This window comes from Narcine bancroftii, chromosome 3 (assembly GCF_036971445.1).
Source record: "Narcine bancroftii isolate sNarBan1 chromosome 3, sNarBan1.hap1, whole genome shotgun sequence".
Classification (NCBI taxonomy): domain Eukaryota; kingdom Metazoa; phylum Chordata; class Chondrichthyes; order Torpediniformes; family Narcinidae; genus Narcine; species Narcine bancroftii.
In genome coordinates, this window is record NC_091471.1 from 218,606,091 (window position 1) to 218,627,553 (window position 21,463).

The following is a 21,463-nucleotide window of genomic DNA, read 5'->3' on the forward strand; positions in this document are numbered from 1 at the left end:
CCTGGTTAGAATGATGGGGCTATGGGGCCTGATCAGAAACGCGTGGACTCACTGGTGTTTCAACAGGCCAGCTGACTGGGTGAAGCCTTGCTGCTACTGAAGGTTCTCTCAGTAGTGTGGACCCGCTGGTGGGTCCTCAGATGGGAGGACTGGATGAAGCCCTTGCCACACTCGGGACAGGTGAAGGGCCTCTCCCCAGTGTGGAGCCGCTGGTGGGTCCTCAGATGGGAGGACTGGGTGAAGCCTTTGCCACACTCGGGGCAGGTGAAAGGCCTCTCCCCAGTGTGGAACCGTCGGTGTATCTTAAGGCTGAACAAACTGGCGAAGGTCTTCTCGCACTCGGGGCAGGTGAACGGTCTCTCCCCGGTGTGGATCCGCTGGTGCCTCCGCAGGTCATAGGTCTGGGTGAAGCCTTTCCCACACTCAGAGCACACAAATGGCCTCTCCCCACTGTGGAATAGCTGATGGGTCAACAGGTGGGAGGACTCAGTGAAGCCCTTCCCACACTCAAGGCAAATGAATGGCCTGTCGCTCCTTTGAATCTTCTGGTGGCTCAGCAAGTTTGATGGACAGTTGAAGCCCTTGCCACACTCAGGGCAGGAGAATGGACTCTCCCTGGTGAGGAACCGCTGGTGTCTCTCAAAGTTGGACCTATTGGTGAAACAATTCCTGTACTTGGAGCAGGTGAAAGGCTCTTCCCTGGTGTGGACTCGCTGGTGTCTCAGCAGGTTGGAGTTCTGGGTAAAGCCCTTGCCGCACTCAAGGCAGATAAATGGCCTGTCGCTGTTGTGAATCTTCTGGTGGGTCGTCAAGTTTGATCGCCAGCTGAAGCCCTTGCCGCACTCGGGGCAGGTGAAGGGTCTCTCCCCGGTGTGGACCCGCTGGTGGGTCCTCAGGTGGGAGGTCTGGGTGAACCCCTTCCCGCACTTGGGGCAGGTGAAGGGTCTCTCCCCGGTGTGGACCCGCTGATGTTTTGTTAACTTACTCAACCATTTAAATTTCTTCCCGCAGTCGGAGCACTGAAACGGGTTCATCGCTGTGGGGACGAGAAGTGTGGCCGGGGATAAATCAATGCAGTCCTGCCCCGGGGTCACAGCGCGGGCTCAGCCCGATGGGAGACTCCCGCAGAGCGGGGCAGCAGGTTAAATCAACACCGAGGCTGGGACGAAGGCCTGCGAACCGGGGAGAAGCGTTCTCTAGCCGGCGTTGCAAGCCCCGTATCCACGGGAACCCTCCGTTCTGGGTCCCGGTGCCGCGCTCCGCTCTCGGAACCCGGCGCTAAATTACCTTCGGTCCCCACAAGCAACGTCGAAAGAAGATGAAGGGGAGAGACAACTTTCCCCGCGCATGCGTGCATCGGAGTCAGGTGCCGCCCCGCGCATGCGTGCCACGGAATCAGGCAGGAGGTGGGCGGCCGGCCAATTGAGTCGAATGTAGGATCTGCTTTCTGCCCAGCGAGAAGTAGCTCATATCAAACTATAAAATAATATAAAAAACGAAAACACAAAAATAATCCCTGGGACGCCTTGGATCGACGTTCATCAAACGCTAAAAGCCTGGTCCTCGCCCACAAGAGAAATGCGATTGGACAGACACAACGCCCAAAGAAAATCGTTCAAACTGGGACGAAAATGTTGTGTCAATGGGCGCCCACTTTCTTCACATCCAGCAGGTGGGGGTCGGGGATAAGAGCTGGGATCGGCTCTTTTCCCGTCTGCAGACTGAAGGGACAGGGGGTGGATTAGAACCGCCTCGGAGCTTTCCTCTCTTCCCTATCCCTCTTCTCATTCCTCCTGCTCCACCTCTATCTATCCCCCTGACGGGAGGGCGGGGAATCCCGTTTGTATCAGTGACGACCCGGACGATGAGCACCTCCTCCCGGCATGCCTTTCCCTGACTTGTGCGCGCTGACGTCACACGGCCAGAAGCATCCCTGAGCGCCGTTTCCTCAGCAACGGCCCGGTCCACGGACGGAACAGCCGTGTGGTTCGCAGTGCTCACCGCGACGACCCGGCCCTTGTTGGAGCCGCATTGCCGTTAGATGGAGCCGGTGCTGCCGGGGGGTGAGTGCGGCCTTGGGGAGGAGCGGCGCCAAGGTCGTGCCGTGGCCTCGTCCCCCCACAGTTCGGGCCGCTGGGGAAGGGGAGAGGGGTGGTGAGGGCAGGGAACGGGACTCCTGTCATCCGGGAGGCGTGGTGAATGCGGCCTTGGGGAGGTGGGAGGTTTTGCTGCAACTGTACAAGGTACTGGTGAAGCAGCATCTGGAGTACCCCATGCAGTTCTGGTCTCCTGTCTTGAAGAAGGATGTACTGGCTTTGGAGGTGTTGCAGAGGAGGTTCACCAGTTGATTCTAGAGACGAGTGGATTAGCCTATGAGGAGAGATTGCTGGGATTTAGAAGAACGAGAGGGAATCTTCTAGAAACGTATAAATCATGAAAGGCATAGATAAGATTGAAGTGGGTAAGTTATTTCCATTGGTGGGGGCAACTAGAACTAGGTGAAATAGCCTCAGTATTCAGGGTAGTAGATTTTGGATGGAGATGAGGAGGAACTGGTTTTCTCAGAGGGTGGTGAATCTATGGAATTCTCTTCCCAAAAGTGGTGGAGGTGACCTCAGTAAATATATTTAAGACGAGATTGAATTGATGTTAACATACAGTAAAAGTCCTAAAATCCGGACAGTTGGTGATCAGGTCAGTCCTTGTAAAACTCAAATATGAGGAGAAACAGGTAAATTTTAATAGTTTATTCACGAAACAATTTTCATATGCAAAGTACCCAAAAAAATCAATATTTAGCCTTGCGTTTCCGTGACTTCTGCATGGTCACTTGTTGCTGCTATGCTTTTGTGGTTCATGCATGCACACAAAACCCAAGTGTTTTCGAGAAGTCCAGATTCTCGAATGGTCCGGATTTCAGCCAAGAGTTTCCTAGAAGTCTGAATTTTTGCATTTTGACTGGATTAGTGGAATTAAGGGATATGGGGAAAGAGGCCAGCTGGTAGCAGATCAGCCATGATCTTGTCGAACGGCAGAGGAGGCTTGACCGGCCACATAGCCTACTCTTCCTCCTATTTCTTACCTTCTCATGCTTCTCTCTCCACAGTCACTGCCTGAGCTACTGAAGATTTCCAGCAGTTTCTATGTTTATTGGGAGTTCCAGCTTCTGCAGTGTTTTCTTTCTGTCTGATAATTGGAGATTGAGGTCAAGCCCTGAACTGAAGTGGAGTTGAGGATGAGAGATGATCTGATTGGCTTCTTTTGTGGTTTTCAGATTGATGTGGAGAGATGAAGAAGGCAGTAATTGCATCAAACGAGCTGGTCATTGCTCTCTGCCATTCCCATGTGGGTCCGTGACCTGACTTTTGGGCCTGACTGTTCGTTCACTGTGGACCTCTGTCTCTTCTCTTCCTGCTTGGTGGGCAGAGAACAGTGAGTGTCTGTCAGAATCAGGTTCATTGTCATAAGCACGTCATGAAATTTGTTGTTATGCGGAGCAGTGTTGTGCGTTACAGGTGTAAAATTCCTATACATTAGGGTTCTGTAAATATAATATTAGAAACATAGAACATACAATGAAGAAAATAGGGTGTTTCGCCTGTCTAGTCTGTGCCAAACTATAATCAGCCCAGTTTCGCTGACCTCTACCCAGTCCATAGCCCTCCATTCCATTCCCATTCACGCACATGTCCAAATTTTTCTTAAATGTTAAAATAAGCCCACATTCATCACTTCAGCTGGCAGCTTGTTCCAAACTTCCACTGCTCTCTGTGTGAACAAGTTCCCCCTAAACTTTTCCCTTTTCACCCCTAACCTGTGTCTTCTGGTTTGTATCTAACCTCACCTCAGTGGATAAAGCATACTTGCATTTACTCTGTTTATTCCTTTCATAAATTTGTTTTCCTCTATCAAATCTCCCCTCATTCTTCTACGCTACAGGGAATAGTCCATACCTGTTTAACCTTCCTCACCATACTCCTCAGGGTCCTACCATTTACCATGTACTAAGTTGGTTAGTCATTTCCTCTTGTCTGAAATAAATTGCATCTGCCATTTTTCATCCCATTTTTCCAGCTTGTCCAGTTCCCCCTCCAAACTTTGAGAACATGAGTTGCTCTCCACAAGGCCTCCAATCTTTGTATCATCTGCAAACTTCTGATCCTATTTATGACATTATCATCCAGATCAGTGATAGAGAAGACAAAGGACAATGGTCCCAGCTCTGATCCCTGAGTCACACAGCTAACCACAGGCCTCTAGTCAGAAATAATCACCCACTACCTCTCTCGCTCCCCTCTCCTCTACCTCCCCCCCCCCCACCCCACCTCCCACTCCATGTCTTGTATCACTGACTGTCGGAAGCATGTCATATTGTGTCAAACTCATTTCCTCGGCCCCTGGGAACCCTGCACTTCAGAATTGTTCCAGCACAGAAGACCCTTCCATACAGCAAAAAAATCCAAACAAAGAAGCTGACATTCTCCACCCTCACCTTGGAAAGTCTAACTTCATAAATGCTCCCCAACAGGCTCCAAGGCGCCGACTCCAATCGTTCTCCAACCTAGATCAGCGGCGGAGTGCATTGCCGCTGCAAGTGGCTAGCCGGGTGCGGGCTGATGATTTTGCCACGATACCATCAGCCCACCACCCATCTCACTTTTCTGTCTCCCACACACCATGTGGGGTTCTCCTCACTCCCTCCTGGAATAAAACCCCATCCAGAATAAAGGATCCCTTTTAAATTGACAGGCTCATGGTTCTGTTCAATGATGTCATACTTTCATCATGGAGTATCACCAAAAAACGCACACCCCCAGTCTCCCAAAACCCACAATTCACAAGTGTTCAGCAATTCTCATGGCCGATCTTCAAAATTAGCCCAGTTATGCCTGGCAATTTCCCAGCTGCCAACTTATTTGTAATTTTTTTTTAAAGGAGTGTGGTCAATTCAGAGCTATTTTACCTAGATACATCAATGCCAATCAGTGACGTGGGAAAGATGACAAAAGTCTATGCCTGGTCCACAGGGGAGCATTAATATTCAGTGTGAAAGCAATAAATAAGAACTTTCCAACAGTCCTAACTCCACATTCGATGAGAACTCAGAACAATTACTGATTTTTACTCACATTGTTTGAATTCTTTGCATTGAGGAAGCACATGTTATCCAAGTCCAGGCAGATGACGGAGCTCTGCACCTTTAAGGAGCGCGGGACAGGAATGTCGCATGAGGTCAGTGCCATCACATTTGACAGCCTGATGATACAGTGCTGCAGCCCATGAAGTCATGCACAGGCATGCGCAGTGTGTATTTCCCCTACAGGTGTTCCTAGGTCAGGCGCTTGTTGGGACCAAAATTGATTTAACACCGGGACCCAGGACACTGGGTGTAGAGCGCAGCACTGTGCCTCAGAACAGGGCTCCCCTAGATCCGGTGCTTGCAACAACCAGCTGGAGGATGCTTCTCCCTGGGTCACTGATGTTGATTTAACCCACTGCCCAGCTCTCCGGGACCCTCTATCAGGCTGAGCCTGCGCTGTGCGGCCCGGGGCAAACAGACCTACTTTGACTTATCCCCTGATCACATCCTCTCATCCCCACAGCAATGAACCCATTACAGTGCTCTGACTATTGGAAGAACTTTAAGTGGACTAGTGAGTTAACAAGACACCAGCGGGTTCACATCGGAGAGAGGCCCTTCACCTGCCCCGAGTGCGAGAAGGGCTTCACCAGGTTGTCCAGCCTTGAGATGCACCAGCGGGTCCACACTGGGGAGAGGCTGTTCACTTGTCTCGAGTGCAAGAAGGCCTTCACTAGGTTGTCCAGCTTTGAAACACACTGGCGGGTCCACTCCGGGGAGAAGACCTTCACCTGCCCCAAGTGCAGCAAAGAATTTGCCCAGATTCCCAACCTGCTGACCCACCAACGTGTCCACACCGGGGAAAAGCCATTCGCCTGCCCTGAGTCCAAGAAGGACTTCACCATGTTGTCCAGCCTTGAAATACACTGACGGGTCCACACCAGGGAGAACCTTTCACCTGCCTCGAGGGCAACAAGGTCTTCAGCTATATCCCTCGTCTGCGGATGCACCAGCGGGTCCACACCGGGGAAAAGCCATTCTTCTGCCCAGAGTGTGAAGACCTTCACCAACAGTTCCAACCTTGCAGTACACCAGCAGGGCCACACCGGGCAGAGGCCCTTACCTGCCTCGAGTGCGGCAAGGGCTTCAGCCAGATCTCTCGACTGTGGATGCACCAGCAGGTCCACACCAGGGAAAAGCCATTCTCCTGCCCAGAGTGCTCCTTCCAACTTTCAAACATTTCTCACTCAGTCATCTTTAATCAAAGTGGCTTAAATGTATCCCCTTCATTATTTAATGTCATTGCTTTTGAAGATGTCGACTACCAGAGGAGCTAAAGCAGCAAAAAATGGAAAAGAAGATACGACCCCTCTGACTGCAGACTGTCCTAGATATGTTGAAAAAGCAATCACAGGAGGTAGCATGAGAAATAACCGCAACTGTGAAAGAAAGTCAACAAGAGATTAATTCTAGACTTTTACAAGGTTCTGTCAGGTTTTAAAAGCAATTTCAGCAATATAGCGTTTGGAAACTGTGGAGGATGGTTTGAAGTCTGTTAATGACCGTATAGATTAAGGGTCTCCAAAGTGGTTGATATTGATCCCCAGGGTCAACGGACCATCCAGCAGGTTGATAAATGCCGGGGGTGGGGGAGAGGGTCAAAAGGGATTCTATAACATGGGGGGTGGTGTCAATTTAAAATAGCACCTCCATATCACTCACCCATCTAGCAAGGGGTGGAGGGTGGGGAGGCTTACCTGCTATAAACCTTCATGCACTGGCATATTGCTCCCCACTCATCCTGCAAGTGCCAGCCGGCTGTGTTGCCATCACATTTCCCCTTCCTTGGGGCATATGCCAGTCATCTGCACATGGCCTGTGGACCGCAGGATTCTGCATTGAACAGGTAAGTGCCTTTCTCCCCTTCAATTGTTCTTCACCAGGTTGTCCACCCTTGAGACAAATTAACATCCACCTTGAAGCACCAGATGGAGGATATAAGATTCAAAAGCTGGACTGTCTGGCTTAAAACTGGACATCTGGGCACCCTACCCAGTGTTCCATCCAGCACCTGGATTCCATGTCTGGGGGTCGATAAGAGACCACGTAGTCCCTGAAAGGGTTGACGGTCTAAAATGTTTGTGGACTCCTGGTATAAATGAACTAGAAACTCGATGTGAAGTAATGTCTGCCACCAACTCCCAAGTTTGCCTGGAATGTGGTTGATTTGGAGAGCAGAAACAGATGTCAAAACATTCAGATCCTGAGCTGAAAAGAAGACACTGAGAAAGACCAGTTATCTGATTTCTCAAATCTACTTATGGAGGAGTTTGGACAAAAGATTTTGGCTACTAAGCCCGAGCTCTCAGAGCCCATCTATGTCTAGTTCCCAAACCAACCTTGAAACATCATTCATGTTCGGTAATTCTTCGTTTTCATTATTACCAAGAAAAGGATCGTGTTATTCATGAAGCTCATTGGATCAGAAATTTGAATGATTAGGGTCGACAAATTAGATTTGTGGAAGATTTTTGCCATGAAGTTATGGAGATGCGGAAAGAATACAGAGAGGTTATGACTGAGCTAAACAAGAAAGGATTTGCACAAGAAATTTTAAAATTTGATGGATGAAGCTTGGATAGATTTTTACCTTGAAGGGGGGGTCTTTTTTTTTGAGTGTAGAAAGTCTGAAAACTCTTGTGTCAATTGAAGGGTTAATTGATTTAATAGTTACGAGGTTTTTTATTTTACTTTGTTTAGTTTATTTTGTTTATATTTGATATTAAAGATTTAATAGATTGTATTAATCTTATTTTATTAATGTTGGCAGTATTTGGCTATTTAGCTTATTCATTTATTATTCAACAGTGGGGCAAGTAGGTTTGTGCAATTAGCTTATTCTAGGACCATTGGAAATTGCGGTCAGCATTGAAATAATGGATTATGCGCTTAACTTAGTTTAGGTCTGGAAACATTTTATAATAAGCAAATACAAGTTCTAGTGTTCATGTGACCGAGTTTGGAAAGTTTAATGTAGATTTTTATAGTTTAATGAGCCTTTCATTTTATTACTAATGATTTGATATTAACAAATTTGATTAAACAAATTATGCTATTTCAAATTTTGTTTTTTTTTTATATCCTAACAACAGAGAATATTTTTTTCCAAATGTACAATATACCTATACTTGGATTACTTATTTGTTAACATATAAATCAACTAATTTCATTGACCAAATTATGTGAGTATCAAGATATAGTGATATCTGATCATGCTTCTGTTAGCTTGTCTTTGAATTTTCTTGATATTCCTTTTCTAAAGAGGCAATGGCGTTTTAATTCTAACTTACTCTCAGATAATGATTTTTTGAATTTTATGCAAGAACAAATCCAGTTTTTTTCCATTACAAATTCATCTCCAACAATTTCTGATTGTCTGGGACACTATGAAAGCATATCTGAGAGGATAAATTATTTCTTATGCAGCTAATATAAAGAAGACTAATAAGGAAAGGTTAGATTTAATCAATTAGATTAAACAAATTGAAGTATTCTTAGTAAAGTATGCAGAAGTTAAAAATCCTGATTTATATAAAGGGAGAGTTGAGCTTAAAACTACATTTGATCTTCTTTCTACTTATCCCATTGAACAGCAACTTTTGAGGAGTAAGAGTCAGTTCTACATCCATGGCAAAATGTCTGGCAAGTTTTTGGCTAGCCAATTGAAAGCAATGATTCAGATGGAAGATGTTGCGGACACTACTGACCGTTCTAAAATAAATGATACGTTTAGAGAATTTTATTCCAGATTATATTCTTTTGAATCCAATAATGATGGTACTTCAATGTCAGATTATCTGGACAACCTTCATTTGCCTACACCTCAGAATATGAGTCTGGAAGCACCTATTTCTCAAGAGGAAATACTTTTTGCAATTTCGTCTTTACAACCTAGTAAGTTTCCAGGACCTGATGGGTATCCTGTGGAATGTTATAAATCCTTTTCCAAATTGCTTGTACCACAATTAAGTTCATGCTTAATGACTCATTTAAATAAGGGAATCTTCCATCATCTTTTAATGAAGCTTGTATTTTTCTAATTTTGAAAAAAAGGGGAAGGATCCACTTCAATGAGTTTCTGATAGACCTATTTCTTTACTTAACGTAGATATGAAGATTTTGTCTAAATATTGGCCCATAGATTGGAGAATATCTTACCATTAATCATTTCTCAGGATTAAACCAGTTTTATTAAAAATTATTATTCTTATTTTAATATACATCAATTTTTGAATATTTTATATTTACCTCCCACTCCTGCCCCTCAATGTGTCCTTTCTTTAGATGCAGAGAAGGCTTTTGATTGGGAGGAACGGGGTTATTTGCCTTTTTGAAAATTTTAATTTAATTTTGGACTTTTATTAAATGTATTAAATTATTATATTTATGTCCTACTGACTCAATTCTTACTAATTTACAGCAGTCAAAACCTTTTTATTTTCAAACAAACAAACGACAGGAACTCCAATTGTATAAAAGGAGCCTTTCCAGTCTCAAAAAATCTGAGCTTTAACCTTCCACACTGCGAATGTGTGTGTTTCTTTGTAGCAGTCAGCTACAGATTGGTATTTTTTAATTTTAGATTTTATTATTGGGCACTCAATTTACTTAATTTGCTACTTTTGTTACATTTTGATAATCTAATTGACTAGCATGCATGCTATACAAAGTGTGGAATAAGATTCACACACACACACACACACACACACACACACACACACACACACACACACACACCAGTCGAAGTCAAAGATTGATTTATTGCCCCTGATGACAGGAGTGACATCATTGCAGCACTGGCCTCTGACTGGCCAGCATTCCTGCTGTTTCCCGCCATGTGAGGGGGGGAATCACACGGGACGACAGCCATTGGTCCCTGCAGGGCCCTCGCGATTCTGCTTTCACCAGTCATTTTGTGAGTCAGGTTATGCCACTACATGTCCGCCTTCAATTTCATTGAAGTTTACTAAAAATACTTCTATGTTGGCAATTCTAGGGTCTTTTTTTTAAAACCTCTTTATATAAACTAACTGATTATCCGACAATCAGATATTGTTTCAGAATATGGAAGTTTTTGGATTGCAGAGCTTTTCTCTTGTATTATATCTAATCTTTTTCAACCTTCTTTGCAAGATACTGTCTTTAATGACTGGCACAGATTGGGCATTAAAAGTTTTAAAGACATTTTCATTTGAAACAATTTTGCTTCATTTGAACAATTGGTGATAAAATTTAACTTTTTTTAGATATTTACATTTGTTTCCAATCTCAGATTAGTGACTTTCCACAAAGCCCTGAGGCAAACATCCTCAATACACCTTTTGATTTACAACTTTGTTATAAATGTTTAATATCTCTTATTTATAATGATTTAAGAATAGCCTCGTTAGTTGCAATCAAGAACAATTGGAAACCGTATATGAATTTTTCATTCTTAGATGAGATATGGGGCTCTATTTGGAATCTGATTACGATGACCTCTGTGCATGACCCTGCTTGTTGCAATTTAAAGTGGTCCATCAAGTACATATTTCTCAAGTTAAATTGGCTCATTTTTATTCAGATATAAATCCTCTAAGTGACATGTAAAATTAGTAATGCTGCTTTGCTTTACATGTTCTGGACTTGCACTAGTTTAGAAACATTTTGGAAAGATATCTTTCAAATATTATCAGTGATTCTTAAGGTCAAATTAGATGTTTTACTGACTCCAACTCAAAACCAAAGTTTATCTTTAATTCATTAATATCCAGACGTGCAGTTTCATGAAATGGAAAGACAATTCTTCATCTACACATACACAATTGTTCAGTGATATTATGTCTTGTTTAAGATCAGAAAGAAATTGATATGCATTAAAGATTCAAATATTAACTTTCAAAAGTTAATTTATGGACTACTATAACCTAAAGAATTCTGGTTGTTCTGAAGGTTTGGTGCTGTGCTGTCCATCTCCAGGTTGTTACCTAACTCCTACGTGTCAGCTTTTTACCTTGCTTCGTGGTAGCAGTTCTGGATTGTAGGGTTTTCTGTTTTGTCTTGAATTTTACATTCGAGCATATAATTGTACTGTTCAACTGTGTATAATGTAAACTTCCAACAAAATATTTTGAAAAAGAAAAAAGATATATACTATTTAGGATATGAATTATGCATCTGATTTACAATTTGTCTGTTAATGATGTACAGAATATTTTTATTTAGTTTGTAATTGTTCATATGATCATATTAAATTGAACCCTTTTAGTTTCTATAAGTTCTTTATTAAAATCAATAAAATTATTTTAAAAAGAAGAAAGAGTATCACTCACTCAAACACCAGGAAGGACTGAAGTCTTGTGGTTATTGAGGCAATATATCCAAACAGATCTTGGAATTGTCATCAATTGGCAATTTGTTTTCATGTTTAAGTTTATTGTCACATGTACAAAAGTGCAGTGAGGAAGTTTGTTTTGGAACAGTCTAGTTAGACATCCTGTACACAATCCAGCAAATATGTCATAGTACACGAGTGCAGAGTTACTGGGACAGATTAGTTGGAGAAGGCAAAAGCAGCATTATTTTACAAGTGCAAGGATCATTCAAGAGTCGAATAAACTGGGAATCTGTACTTGAATTTGATGGTGTGTGACCTCGTACTGATGAATCTTCTTTTCCATGGGGAGCAGGGTAAAGGGAATGTGTTTGGGGAGGGGTGAATATTTTAACATGTCAGTTGATTTTCCAAGGCAGTGGGAAGTGGAGGTGGAATGGATGCTCTCCTTCAATGTTAGTGACTCTTGATTATGTTTTTGTAAATTATCAATACACAGCGATTGTAGCCACTCTGGCCCATGAATCCCACGTTGCTGAATTAACCTGCCAATCACGGAGGGAATGTACAGTCTCCTTACAGGCAGGACTGGATTTGAACCTGAGTCCTTGGTTGGATAGTGTTTGGCCTGCCATGAAACCCAATTGAATCATTTCCTGCATCTCTACCAAATAAAGCAAGTGTTTGAAAACTATGTAACATCCCCTTGTATCTGTAATACATTCAATGTAGAGTGCAATAACAAGACCATTCAGTGCAGCTGGGGCTACTCTGGGAGCATTGTGGTATTTCCCTCCTATCAGTGTTTCTGCTCCATACCAGTTGAATACTCCATTTATTTCTTCTTTTGTTGTCCATTGAGATTCCACTTTTAGAAAGGTGCACTGTTCACCTCAAGGTAAGTAACAAGAGATGGAGTTGGCCATCCAGCCTCTCGAGCTTGCTCTGCCATTCAATAAGATCATGGCAGATCTGGCCGTGGACTCAGCTCCACTTACCTACCCATTCCATACATCCCTTAATTCTCTAATCCATTAAAAATTATCCATCTGTGCCTTAAATACTTTCAACAAGGCAACTTCCATTGTTCCACTTCAGGAGGAAGTTAAGAGAAAATGAGCCAGTCCTCTTTGAGGACTCAGTAGTGGAGAGGATCAAGGTCTTCAAATTCCTAGATGTCAACATCTCTGAGGATCCATCCTGGAGCCTCCATGTTGATGTGATCATGAAAATTCACCTGTGGCTATATTTTGTGAGGTGGTTCAGTATATCACTGAAGACTACAGGTTTACTGCCCGGACCGGGGCCGAGAAACTTGTCCGTGAACTTGTCCGAGAAACTTGTCTGTGAACTACTCTTTGCAGACGATGCCGCTTTAGTTGCCCATTCAGAGCCAGCTCTTCAGCGCTTGACGTCCTGCTTTGCGGAAACTGCCAAAATGTTTGGCCTGGAAGTCAGCCTGAAGAAAACTGAGGTCCTCCATCAGCCAGCTCCCCACCATGACTACCAGCCCCCCCCCCCACATCTCCATCGGGCACACAAAACTCAAAACGGTCAACCAGTTTACCTATCTCGGCTGCACCATTTCATCAGATGCAAGGATCGACAATGAGATAGACAACAGACTCGCCAAGGCAAATAGCACCTTTGGAAGACTACACAAAAGAGTCTGGAAAAACAACCAACTGAAAAACCTCACAAAGATAAGCGTATACAGAGCCGTTGTCATACCCACACTCCTGTTCGGCTCCGAATCATGGGTCCTCTACCGGCACCACCTACGGCTCCTAGAACGCTTCCACCAGCGTTGTCTCCGCTCCATCCTCAACATCCATTGGAGCGCTTTCATCCCTAACGTCGAAGTACTCGAGATGGCAGAGGTCGACAGCATCGAGTCCACGCTGCTGAAGATCCAGCTGCGCTGGATTGGTCACGTCTCCAGAATGGAGGACCATCGCCTTCCCAAGATCGTGTTATATGGCGAGCTCTCCACTGGCCACCGTGACAGAGGTGCACCAAAGAAAAGGTACAAGGACTGCCTAAAGAAATCTCTTTGTGCCTGCCACATTGACCACCGCCAGTGGGCTGATAACGCCTCAAACCGTGCATCTTGGCGCCTCACAGTTTGGCGGGCAGCAACCTCCTTTGAAGAAGACCGCAGAGCCCACCTCACTGACAAAAGGCAAAGGAGGAAAAACCCAACACCCAACCCCAACCAACCAATTTTCCCCTGCAACCGCTGCAATCGTGTCTGCCTGTCCCGCATCGGACTTGTCAGCCACAAACGAGCCTGCAGCTGACGTGGACTTTTTACCCCCTCCATAAATCTTCGTCCGCGAAGCCAAGCCAAAGAAGAAGATACAGGTTTACTGTGGAGAGCATTCTGGCAGATGCATTGCTGTCTGGTACAGGGGTGTCAACACTCAGTACAAGGAAAAACTCAAGGGCTGTTAAATGGCTTGCAACATCACAGGCACCAGACTTCACTCCAATGAGGACATCTACATGAGGTGGTGTCTTAAGGAAGCTGCCTCGATCCTGAAAGACCCTACCATCTAGGCCATGCCTTCTTCATTCTGCTACCATTGAGGAAAAGGTACGTGTCTGAAGAGGACCACTCAGTAGCACAGGAACAGCTTCTTCCCCACTGCCATCAGATTCCTAAATAATAAATAAACCATATTTTATTGTAAGGTGGTTTATATGAATGTTTGCGCTCTGATCCTGCTGCAAAACAGTGAATTTTGTGGTTTCTTCATGACAATAAATTTGGATTCTGATTATGCTTCTTGAATTCCACAGATTTGCTACTCTGCAAGAAGCTAATTTCAGGTTCCACCTAGATGATGAGGCACAAACGAACTGGCAAAACTCACCAGATTTATTCAGTAAAAGTCTGAACACCAGTTCAAGCCTTGGTGGCTCCCCATGTGACTGGCTCAGGAGGAGCCGGCTCAGGTTTATATTCAGGTTGACTGATTGACAGTCGACCAGGTGGAATCAGCCCCTTACATGGTCTTCCTGCAGGTACAGAGATTGCCCCTGCAGAAGGCTGGTGGTTGTATTACCACATTCACCCCCTACTTAAAATTGTCCCATGTGGGGGTGGGGGTGTGGAATGATGCAAGATGGTATTAACAAATTCAGATGGTCTGGTGGCTGGCAGAGTCTGGGACCATTGAAAGATTTGGCTCCTGGTCAAAATTCGGTGAGGGTGTACCTGTATGTTGGCTGGATCCAGCATGGTGGGTGTTGGTGTGGGCAGCATGGTGTTTAACTCTGTCTGTCTATGGGGTGGCAGAGTGCATGTGGTCTGCTAGGAGTGGGGCTCTTTTGAGGGGTGGAGGGAGAAGTTGGCCCCTTAATCCTGGGTGGGCCAAGGTTACCCATGGTGGGGAGGTTGGGCTGGGTAGCCATGATGCTGGGGGTTGGGGCCCCTGCTGGTGCCAGAACCCTGGTGAAGATGGTGTCCTCTTGGCCACTGGGGTACCTGACATATAGCCCAGTTCTGGTTGGTGTGGGGAGGAGCACCTGCTCGAGCAGCGGGTTGGACCTGTGGGCCTGCACATGTTTGCAGAGGAGCACTGATCCCAGACATGTTATCCACATTGGGAGGGAGACCCCAGTCTCCATTTTCCTGGGGAATGAGAAAAGGTGCTCGTGAGGGGTCGGATTAGTAGCCATGCACAAGAGTGCTCTAATGGCATGGAGTGCCTCTGGGAGGGCCTCTTGACAGTCATAAAAAGACCAGCCTTTGGATCTCAGGGCCAGGAGGCCTGCCTTCCAGATCTCCCCATTTACTCGCTCCATCTGCCCATTGCCCCTTGGATTATAGATAGTTGTTCAACTAGTCACAATGCCTTGACCTGCCAGATATTTGCGCTGCTCTTCACTCATGAAGCCAGACCCGCAATCACTGTGGATGAAGTGTGGTTATCTGAACATGGTGAAGATCTGTGTCAGTGCCTTGATAACGGTGGCAGTGCAGGTGTCAGGGCAGTGGATGGTGAAGGGGAAAACGGAATATTCGTCTACAACTGAGAGGACGTAGACAGTCTTGTTCGTGGAGGGCAGCGGGCCCTTGAAGTTGATGCTAAGCCATTCAAAGGGCCGAGTGGCATTGATGATGTGGAAGAAGCATGCTTTGCACTCCACACAAACTGTGCACAACTCGATCATGGTCCAGACTTCTTGGACGGTGAAGAGGAGGTTCCGGGACTTGATGAATGGTAGAGGGGCAAAGGGTGTCGTGCAGCACCTGCAGTTGGTCAGACTGCATGCTGGTGCAGGTATGGGACAGGACATTGGGGAGTCGTTGAACTTCCCCAGTCTGTACTGGATGTTGTAGCTGAATGTGGCCAGCTCGACTCTCCAGCACAAGATCTTATCGTTCTTGATCTTGCCCTTATGGGTGGTGCTGATCATGAAAGCCGCTGCCCGCTGGTCCATGAGAAGGGTTAACCTCCTGCCTGACAGGTCGTGGCACCAGTGGAGAACTGCTTCAATGATTTCCTGGGCCTCCTTTTCATTGGTGGATTGCATGAGCTCGGAACTGTGGAGGGAACTGGAGAAGAATGCCACTTGGAATGGGATGTCCTCATCCACAGCATGCATCTTGGCATTGGTGATGTCCTGCTGATGTGAGTGAAAGCTGTTTCCACCTCAGGAGGGAGAGGAAAGGTGGTGGCTTATGCCAGTGGGCGGACCTTGTCTGAAAAGCGGGGCATCCACTGGGATTAATGGGAGAAAAGCCCAAGCACCTGTGGAGGGCCTTGAGCATGTGTGGGAGGAGCAGTTCCATTAGTGGACGCATGCACTCTGGGTCGGGACCAATGACACCGTGTTCCACAATGTACCCAAGGATGGCGAGGTAGGTCGTGCTGAACCCACACTTCTCTTTGTTGTAAGTGAGGTTCAGCTCCTCGGCCAGCTGGAGAAATCTCTTCAGGATGTCATCGTGGTTCTGCTGGTGGTGGCCGCAGATGGTGACATTGTCCAAGTACTGGTTGTGCTGGTCTACTATGTGGTCCAACTTCTGCTGAAAGACAGAGACCCCATTAATGACCCCAAACGGGACCCAGCGGAACTGGTAGAGGCGCCTGTCTGCCTTGAAGGAGGTATATGGTTTATACCAGGCATGGATAGAGTGTTGGCAGTAGGCTGATTTTAGGTCAGTTGTTGAGAAGACCTTGTAGTGGACTATCTCACAGACAATGTCGGCTGTTCAGGGTTGGGTGTACCGGTTTATGGTCTGGCTATAATCGATGACCATCCTTGATTTGCTACCCCCTTCTACTACTAGGACTTGGACTCTCCAGGGACTATTGCCGGGCTCTATGATACCTTCTGCCAGAAGCCGCCCCACTTCTGCTTTATTGAATGCCCTGTCAGCTGCACAATAGCACCTGCTTTTGGCAGCTATGGGCTTGCAATCTGACATAAGGGAGTTGAAGAGGGCAGGAGGGATTACCCATAGCATGAAGAGGCCGCAAGTGGATTGGGGGCAATCACTGGGAGTGTGAGTGGAGGAAGGGGCCCACTGAAGGAGAGGGTGAGGTTTTGGAGGTGGTACTGGAATCCAGCTTTAAGAAGACCGGGGCACAGAGTTGGAGCATAACCAAGAGCCAGAACCCTTGGTATGTTTCCGACCCCCTCCCCCCCCCCCCCACTGTCAATTCCACTGAGCAGTGCCTGAGGGCCTTGATGGAGTGGTCCCAGGCAGCAAAGGCAATGGAAAAGTTAATGGGATCAATTTTGAGTTTTAGTGTCTGGGCCATGTTCGGATGCATGAAGCTCACAGTACAACCGCTATTAAACAGGCATTTCTTTTTACCTTCCCATTGACAGTGATGTCCATCATTGACTCCAAGTCCATGGGGAATGTCCCTTTTTAAGGTGGTGGATGCTAGGACCATTTCAGGGACCAAGTCATTGCTCCCCGATGGATGAGGTGAGTAGTGGCCAGCGGCTTCCTTCCGGGGCATGGGGTGCATCAGGTGAGCAATCAGGTATGCGCCTATATTGACCACATTGTCCCATTGATGTGGTGCATGCTTTGTTACAGTTGGGGCTGATTTGTTAAGAGTGTGTGGAGAAGGATGCAGGCTCCCTTTCAAAGTTCAACCCCAACGGTAGCATATCAGAGGACTCTCTGACCTACAGGCTGTTCCCGGGGTTGCATACAGCCAGATATTCAGAAATGCTGGAGGACCACCAACTCGGTGAACAACGAACTTTGGTCAGCCTGAAACCTGTGGGTCTTTCAGCACACAGAGATATCGATGAGGGAATGCTGCTGACTGGCATGTTACAAGTTGCAGTAGTACACACGAGGGTTCCACGGGGAAGGACCACAGTCTAGAGTCCACACATTATTGGGCACTGAGGGGCTGAGGCCAAGGGGAAGCTCCTCAACCAAAGGTGGGGGTGGGCGAAGGGTGGTGAGTAAAAACAAGGTGCCAGAGTGGTGGAAATGGGGTAAACAGAAATTAATGTAATGGTGTGCAGAGATGGAAATGTATTAATATGAAAGTGAGGGTGGGAAGAGACTTTGAACAGATATCTGTCAACACTCTGTAAATTTATTGAGAATAAAGTCTATTTTTGGTTAAAAAAAAACGTGCTGCTGTTATACCAATCCAGAACTGAGAGCTACATCTGATTAGCTGCTTCCTTGGAGATGGAGATTTCAACTGAGGCCTCACCCGCATATTACAAGATCCTAATGCAACAGATTTTCTGCCTAACAAAGGAGTCCTCAAAATGTATCTTTCAGCCAACACGTTACCTCATTACCGTTTGTGGGATGTTTTGATGTTATTTGGCTGCCATATTTCCTACACTGTAACCACTGGCCTTACTAGGAGGGTACAGGGGGTACGGTCCACACTGGGTGACACCATCAGAAGGGGTGAAACCAAAATGACTGTCTATAACATTTACATCCAGTGTTTCAGCAGATATTTTAAAAAGATTTAATAAAAATATCTGTAGTTAGTTATAACAACAAAAACATTTTTTGTAAACCCAGCTTACATGTATCAATTAACCTGCAAGGCTAAAACTCGATGCTAATTCACTTTTCGAACCTTCTAATGCACTCCGGTCAGACACAATTACAATGATGGTTTGAATCACATGGTTTCATTTGCATGTGCTACAAGCACTCACAGTTGTTTTTGCTGCAGCTGGTGGTTCTCCAGTCGCTGCTTCTTTGCAGCTACCACACTGCCCTATGATGCAAGCATCCAGTACTCTGTAGAATTTGATTAGGATGGTGACTGTTAGCTTTGTCCTTCTCAACCTCCTTCAGCAGTGGAGGTGTGACTGTGCCTTCCGGACTAATGAGGAGGTGTTGTGGGTCCAGAAGAATCCCCTGAAGTCCACAATCATCTCCTTTGTCTTGGCCATGTTGAGACTCAGGTTGTTGCTCTTGCACCACTGCCCAAGCCTTTCAACCTCCTCTCTGTAAGCTGACTCATCATTGTTGCTGATGAGGACAACTACCAAATGTGCCACTGAGATTGTGCTGGGTCCTCGACTTTATAGAAGTTTATCGAAGTTACAAAGATATGGACATTGATTGCTCAAAGGTAGGAAGGAAAATAACTTGCAAAGAGGACTTAAGGAAACCAAGAAGGAATAGAAATGGGCTGTGAGTGGACAACAATCTAGCAAATGGGAATCGAATAGGAAAAAAAATCTGAAATTCGCCAAACCTAAGTTCACATACAGCAAGAAGTTAGGGAAACGAACAATATTTGGGTTTATTGCAAGGAGAATTGAAGACAGAGGTTATACTTCAGTACTCCAGAGGTCTCACCAAATTTTTTAAAAATATTTTATTTATTCAACATATATAATATCAATTAATTAATAATAATATACAGTAGTACCATAATAGAATGTTAACAACTATATGTTGAACATATATATATAAAAGTAAAATCAAAGATCTAAAAAATAAAAACTCTACTACAATAAAAACTAAACCCACCCTCCCCCCCTAAACTAGTCTAATCCCAAATGTAAAATGTATATTTCATTATAAATCGCATCAGTTGACACTCTGCGACCTCAAAAACATCATGAAATTATTATATCTTCAGGGAAAACTTCACAGATCAGGAAAAATAAATTTAAAACATTATAATTTTAATTCATTTTAGAATACGCACCCCAAATTTTCAAAAATAAAGAATATTTATCCCTTAAATTATACGTTATTTTTCTAATGGAATACAACTTTGAATCTCAGCATTCCGTGTCTAATGTTAATGAAACATCAGATTTCCATGTAACAGCAACACATTTGCTTGCTATTTCAAGACCAACTTAATAAATTTTAACTGAAAATCTGACAGCAATAATTTAAGAGTGACACATCCAAAATTTCCTAACAGAAGTAATTCAGGGTTTAAATGAAAGTTCACCCCAATTATCCATTGTAAAAATTTACTAATAGAAACCCAAAAAGGGTTGACCTTTGAACAATGCCACGTAGAATGAAGAAAAGTTCCAATTTCTGTTCCACATCTAAAACAATAATCTGATAAAATTCAATCTCTGTCTACTCATTTTCTGAGGAGTAATAAAGTTGGTGTAAAAAATTATACTGAAGTAAACAATATCTTACATTAACAGTATTTGTCATAAATGTTTACACAAATTTTGCCAATATTGTGTCTAAATCTCATTCTCATCTTACTTTTGAATTGAACAAGCCTACTTTAGGTGTCTGTTCTTGTAATAATATACATGCAAGTGAAATAAAATTTTTAATCATTCCATCAACCATAATATGTTCCAAATTTGACAGATCTTTTAAAATCATTTCTGATCCTAATTTCTCTTTTATATAAGTTCTAAACTGAAAAGAACAAAATAATGTATTACAAGGTATATCATATTTAATTATTAATTAATCAAATGACATCAATCTATTATTCATAACAATCCCCATATTTAGAGATTCCCTTATAGTACAATATAAGATATTATTATACTTAATAACCTTACTATATTCTCCTGAGTTTGTCTATTTTTAACAAAACCAGTTTGATCCATGTTTATTAAATCAGGAAGGTATTCATTAGTCCTATTTACTAATACTTTTGTAACAATTTTATCATCTACATTTAACAGCGAAGCCAAGCCAAAGAAGAAAAGAAAGAAGAAGGTCTATAAAAAGTATGCTTTAATGGATCTCTATCTTTTTTAGGAATAATCATAATTATCTCCATGGAAAGGTTTCTAGAGGACAATGTTGTTTGGAAGCCTGTTCTATTACTTTCATAAATAATGGAATCAATAAATCTTTAAACTCTTAATAAAATTCAGCTGGAAACCCATCTTCACCTGGAGATTTATTGTTTTGTAAACTAGTAAGTGCATCATAAACATCCTGCTCAGATGAAGGACTCTCCAATTGATCTAAATTTTCTTGAGTTAAACGCAGTATTGACAATTGTGACAAATAATTATCTATAGCCTCTTCATCTTACAATAAGTCAGATGTATATAACTTTCTTGTAAAATTCCTTAAATACATTATTAATTCTTTGTGGTTTATACATCATTTCATCATTATCCTGTTGAATTGCATTAATTGTTCTAGAAGATTGTCTGCTTTTAATTGTCCAGCCAGAATTTTATGTGATCATTCCCCTCATATTTCTGCTTAGAAAGTAATATAATTTTCTGTTTTATATGTTAACATTGTATTATATTGCAATTTTGTATTAACTAAAGTTCTATATTTATCATCAGAGGATGATTTTAGAATTTCCTTTTCCAAAAAAGTTATTTCCTTTTCCAATTTATCTATATCCTTCATATATTCTTTTTGTTTTGAAGAATAACTTATAATTTGCCCTCATAGATAAGTTTTCAATGCACCCCAAATAACAAACATACTATCTACTGAATGTAAATTTGTTTCACAAAACAACTGAATATGTTGTCTTATAAATAAACAAAAATCCAGTCTTTTCAATAATAAAGAATTCAAT

General features: G+C 43.7%; 1 protein-coding gene across 6 annotated transcripts; it reads left to right on the forward strand.

Moving 5' to 3' along the window:
• The first annotated feature begins 1,396 nt into the window (after positions 1-1,396).
• Positions 1,397-20,993, forward strand: LOC138758130 (zinc finger protein 664-like). Of its 6 annotated transcripts, none has more exons than XR_011354159.1 (3): positions 1,397-2,063; positions 17,301-17,403; positions 20,598-20,993. XR_011354159.1 is itself a non-coding variant. In XM_069926627.1 (2 exons), exons 1-2 carry the CDS (start codon positions 2,042-2,044, stop codon positions 6,008-6,010), a joined length of 429 nt encoding a protein of 142 aa, XP_069782728.1. In that variant the 5' UTR covers positions 1,397-2,041; the 3' UTR covers positions 6,011-6,664. The 6 variants fall into 6 exon arrangements, 1 of the variants encoding a protein (XP_069782728.1); XR_011354160.1 differs by lacking the exon at positions 20,598-20,993 and adding an exon at positions 18,096-18,558; XR_011354161.1 differs by lacking the exons at positions 17,301-17,403; positions 20,598-20,993 and adding an exon at positions 4,529-5,118.
• The last annotated feature ends 470 nt before the right edge of the window (positions 20,994-21,463 follow it).